Source organism: Bombina bombina, chromosome 6, assembly GCF_027579735.1.
Source record: "Bombina bombina isolate aBomBom1 chromosome 6, aBomBom1.pri, whole genome shotgun sequence".
NCBI classification, from domain to species: domain Eukaryota; kingdom Metazoa; phylum Chordata; class Amphibia; order Anura; family Bombinatoridae; genus Bombina; species Bombina bombina.
This window is the reverse complement of record NC_069504.1, coordinates 640,429,282-640,434,651: the sequence shown is the minus strand read 5'-3', so window position 1 is coordinate 640,434,651 and position 5,370 is coordinate 640,429,282. Positions and strand designations below refer to the sequence as shown.

The 5,370-nt window shown below is 36.8% G+C and overlaps 1 protein-coding gene across 1 annotated transcript in view; it reads left to right on the top strand.

Annotated features, from left to right (window-relative positions):
* The first annotated feature begins 2,646 nt into the window (after positions 1-2,646).
* TICRR (TOPBP1 interacting checkpoint and replication regulator) overlaps positions 2,647-5,370 on the top strand; it is a 132,068-nt gene continuing 129,344 nt past the window's right edge. The window contains 2 exon segments of the mRNA XM_053717667.1: positions 2,647-3,369; positions 5,345-5,370. The exon segment at positions 5,345-5,370 is cut by the window's right edge and continues 212 nt beyond it. Coding sequence (XP_053573642.1) covers positions 2,728-3,369; positions 5,345-5,370 — 668 coding nt within the window. The 5' untranslated portion in view covers positions 2,647-2,727.

Here is a 5,370-nt window from a genome sequence, read left to right as displayed (position 1 = left end):
AATACTCTCCCTCCATCCCCTTCGCTCTGCTCACGACCTCCTACTCTCCTCCTCTCTTGACACCTCATCACACTCCCGTTTACAGGACTTCTCCAGACTGGCTCCCATCTTGTGGAACTCTCTGCCTCGCTCCACAAGACTCTCTTCTAGTTTTAAGAGCTTCAAGTGCTCCCTAAAGACTCTACTGTTCAGGGATGCATATTACCTACGCTAACCTTTCTTTATACCAGTTCCTCTCCTCCATTGCTATCCCCTTAACTCCCTTAGCATGTAAGCATAAGAGTCCAGCTGTTTGTTGATCACCTTCTCAAGAGATGACTACAACAGTGAAACTCTTGGCAGGGCCCTCTACCCATTTGATCCCTATAATGGTTTTGTTGTACTCCGTCTTTGTTAATAGCGCTGCGGAATCTGTTGGCGCTCTACAAATAACCGATAATAATAATAATAAATAATAATATCTATGTAATATGTGTCATAGTTTTGCTGCTATAGCATTTGAAACATTACATCCTATTAAAAACTAGGGGCATTCCATGTAGTCATTCACACTTGTCATTTCATAGAAAGCCGCAATAATCTCACGTTATCTCACTTTCAGAATATGCTACTGTATCTGGGGAACATATCTGGTAAATATCTATTTGATATGTCTCATAGATTTGTTGCTATATCACTTTGAACTTTACATCCCATTAAAGTATATAGGCATTCCATTTTCTCATTAACCCTTGTCATTCCATATAAAGCAGCTATAATCTCACATATTCTCACTTTCAGAATATGCTACTGTACCTGGGGAACATATCTGGTAAATATTTCATAGATATGTCTCATACTTTTGTTGCTATTGCACTTTTAAATGTAATCCCATTAAAGTATATGGGCATTCCATTTTGTCATTAACCCTTGTCATTCCATAGAAAGCAGCTATTACCTTGTGTAATCTCACTTTCAGAATATGCTACTGTACCTGGGGAACATATCTCTTATATATGTACTTGATATGTCTCATAGTTTTGATGTTATAGCACTTTTAAATGTAATCCTATTAAAGTCTATGGGCATTCCATTTTGTCATTCACCCTTGTCATTCCATAGAAAGCAGCTATAATCTGATGTAATCTCACTTTCAGAATATGCTACTGTACATGGGGAACATATCTGGTAAATATCTATTTGATATGTATCATAGTTTAGTTTCTATAGCACTTTTAAATGTAATCCCATTATAGTCTAGGGGCATTCCATTTTGTCATTCACCCTTGTCATTCCATAGAAAGCAGCTATAATCTGATGTAATCTCAATTTCAGAATATGCTACTGTACATGGGGAACATATCTGGTAAATATCTAGTTGATATGTACCATAGTTTTGTTGCTTCAACACTTTTAATTTTACATCCCATTAAAGTCTATGGGCATTCCATTTTGTCATTCACCCTTGTCATTCCATAGAAAGCAGCTATAATCTGAAGTAATCTCACTTTCAGAATATGCTACTGTACCTGGGGAACATATCTGGTAAATATCTAGTTGATATGTATCATAGTTTAGTTTCTATAGCACTTTTAAATTTAATCCCATTATAGTCTATGGGCATTCCATTATGTCATTCACCCTTGTCATTCCATAGAAAGCAGCTATAATCTGAAGTAATCTCACTTTCAGAATATGCTACTGTACATGGGGAACATATTTGGTAAATATCTATTTGATATGTATTAGAGTTTAGTTTCTATAGAACTTTTAAATGTAATCCCATTATAGTCTATGGGCATTCCATTTTGTCATTCACCCTTGTCATTCCATAGAAAGCAGCTATAATCTCACATAATCTCACGTTCAGAATATGCTACTGCACATGGGGAACATATCTGGTAAATATCTAGTTGATATGTATCATAGTTTTGTTGCTTCAACACTTTTAATTTTACATCCCATTAAAGTCTATGGGCATTCCATTTTGTCATTCACCCTTGTCATTCCTTTTAGTACATCCCGGAGTGGGACATGGGAGTGTCCTTAATTTGGGTCTGGGAAATCGGTTTTAATAGCGTGTAAAAATGAGAATATATTTAGTAAAAACAAATAATAAATATATGATAAATTCAATAACATCAACTATAGCAAGGACGAGAATATATTCACTAACCACAAGTAAGAACGAAAATATATTCACTAGCAACGAGTGAATGCTTTGAGTGAAAATGGCAATCCCGATACAGCCAATCACGACAGATTATTACTTTTAAAAATATTTTAGCAACGCTTCATAAATAAATTACTTACTCGGTTGCTATTATTTTGTTGCGGTTTCCATACTTTAGAAAATGCATATTATAAATAAATTACATAGGAGGTTATTACAATCCTTCTCAGTTACAAATACAATCAATGGAGTTAGACCATTTAATGTTTAAATAGGAAACCTGACCAATTGTAAAGCGCAAATTGTCACAGTCAGCGACTGTCACGCGTTTCAACCAATCAACGCCACTTAGAGAGTGCAGAGGTAGTGTGTATTCTACTGCAGAACGTCCAATGCTACTCATGAGTTAACCAATCACATCCAGGAATGGCATTCGCTTGCCCAATCAGAAGAATGTTGCCTATCAGCAAGCGCGGCGGGTTTGAGCACTGTGTTTGTGGAGAATGGAAGATGGCGGTGTTCTGGGAGATAATGTAGTGACTGCTTAGTTTTAGCCGAGGGGACCCAGGTTTGACATGGCGTTCTCTTATAATGTGGTGCTGTTGGTGGATACAGCGGATCAGGTTCTCAAGGATAGGATCAGGCTAGTGTCCCTAAGATTACTCAACTTTCTGGCCTGTCGTGTTGGTCTCGGGCAAGTACGCTGGAGTTATCGCTTCCTAAACTCTATGGGTGGCCGATGTAGGCCTCCTCGTCGTTCCGACTTGAGGGAGCTAGGTCCTAGAAGCTGGAATGAGTTCGAGGACGAGCTGGAGGCCTGCTTGGAGCGGGCTCGAAGTAGTCGCTCTTGTGGGACACACGGCTCAAGGGCCGTTCTCACCCATACTGCTCTCATGGATACTTTGTCAGATTTCCAGTGGGACCGACCAGACATCACATCTCCTGCCAAACCTGCCTTCCTAAAAAGCCGTAGAGGGGGCCGCATTATACCGGTAGATGAACCTCTGAAATCTGATTCCCCCTCCGAGAAAAATGCAGTGTTCCTGTTGTCCCCTTGTCCACACTCACAGTCGCAACTTGCCCAGTTTGCATCTGGCACGCAACAAGACATCGAGCTACAACAAGTTATAGATAAGCTACTCTCCAGGGCCCTGCAAAGCATCATCATGAAAAAGAAGGTTACCTTATATTGGCTGGATACAACAGACTGGACCGAGGTGATTGTTTAAAATAAAACAATTTCAGACTAAGGAACTGTTTAGAATTAGTATTTTAAAGGGACAGTCTACTCCAGAATTGTCATTAAAGATAGATCATCCCTTTACTACCCACTCCCAAGTTTTGCATAACCAACACTTATATTAATACAATGTTTACCTCTGTGATTACCTGGTTTCTATGCCTCTGCAGACTGCTCCCTATGTCAGTTCTTTTGACAGACATGCATGCATTTTATCCAATCAGTGCTGAGTCTTAAACAAATCCACCGGAGTGAGTACAAAGTTATTTTTTATAGCACTCATAAATTAGCAGCATCTTTCAAAAACTGTCAATGCACTGAGATAAGAAGCATTTCAATGTCTTAGAAATTGGCATATGAGCCTACCTAGATTTAGCTTTCCTCAAAGAAGAAGAGAGCAAAGCAAATTTGATGATTAAAGTAAATTGCAAAGTTGTTTAAAAGGGTTTGCCCTTGTGGAATTATGAGAGTTTAATTTTGACTAGACTGTTCCTTTTAAGTAGAACAATGGGCTAAATGATCGCATTGGGATCGTTACTAACACGTTTATAAATTGCATGTATGCTCTGTAGCACTGGATAAAGTATGTTCTTGTGGCTTACAAAGTAACAAATGTCTTGCTTAGGTACAGCCATCTATTGCCTTGGTAGACAACAGGTGGTAGGGACTTCATATGCAGTTGTGAAGCAGAAGGCGTCACCTTTTTCACAACCACACAGTAGATCCACTTTATATGACCTGTTCATTTATCAGTTGACTTTATTATTAGTGTGTGTATGTGTGTGTATATATATATATATGTGTATGTGTATATATATATATGTATGTGTATATATATATATATATATATATATATATATATATATATATATATATATATATATATATATATATATATATATATATAAAAAATTTTTTTTTTAATTATTTCTCCTTTCTTTTTTTTCTTTCTACTTTTCACCTCCAACACTTACTCATTCTCATACATTCTTTTGGTCTTGATGAAGTGATTTATATTCAGGTTAGACCTATCTTGTAACAATGCTGAAGAGGTTCCTTACTGCTTTATTATTAATTACGCTTACTATATATTTGTTATCCTCCATAATTAAGAGAAGTACTGCACCAGGTCAATTGCCAGTTTTTTTTTTTAGTTTCCAGTTTAAAGAGAAGTTAATTTGTATTTATACTGTATTACAATGCTATAATCATGTTTATTTGGTAATGCACTACATGCAAACTAATATATATATTCCCAAAGGCAGAAGTTCTCTTCACTTCATGTGATTAATTTTTTTTATTGAAAAGATTTCTGCCGGTCATTTTGAAATAAAATACCATTTTAAATGTGGTGGTTACACTAAAGCAACAGTTCTATTGCAATGTGTTGCTGGAGAATAAAGTATTTTTTCAAGATTTATTATATAGTGCAGCAGATGAAAATTGCATTGCAAATTAGTTGCAGACAAAAAAAAAAAGATTTGTCAGGTTTTTTTAAATGTCTTGTGAATAAATTTGTTTTTCTTGGTCTAGCATCACAAAGTAGAAATGTAGTAATAAAAAGGTACATTGCTCACAAGAATGTCTTACATTCAGAAGTCACAGCTTTGCGGACTTGGAAAAGGCTAGGCGGCTGGGTTAAAAAAATACCTGAGAGCCAATCAACAATAAATGAACTGTTGCTTTGCAGAGCTGCTCCATATTTGACTGTTCTCTTCAAACAGCACTTTGCTCTGGATGTACTGTGTTAAGAAAAACTTGCATAGTGCAGCCAGAACACGGTTTTGTTTGAAGAGAACAGTCTAATGTGAAGAAGTGCTGCAGAGTAAGTGTGATAACAGTTCCTGCATGTGTCCCATTCTTTCTGCAGATGTGCTGCATTGGCATCTCAGATCACAGCATGTTCTGCCTTGAGTTTAATTATAATTTTTTAAATTTGTTTTCATTGCTAGGTTTGGAGTTGCGCTGATCATTCTGG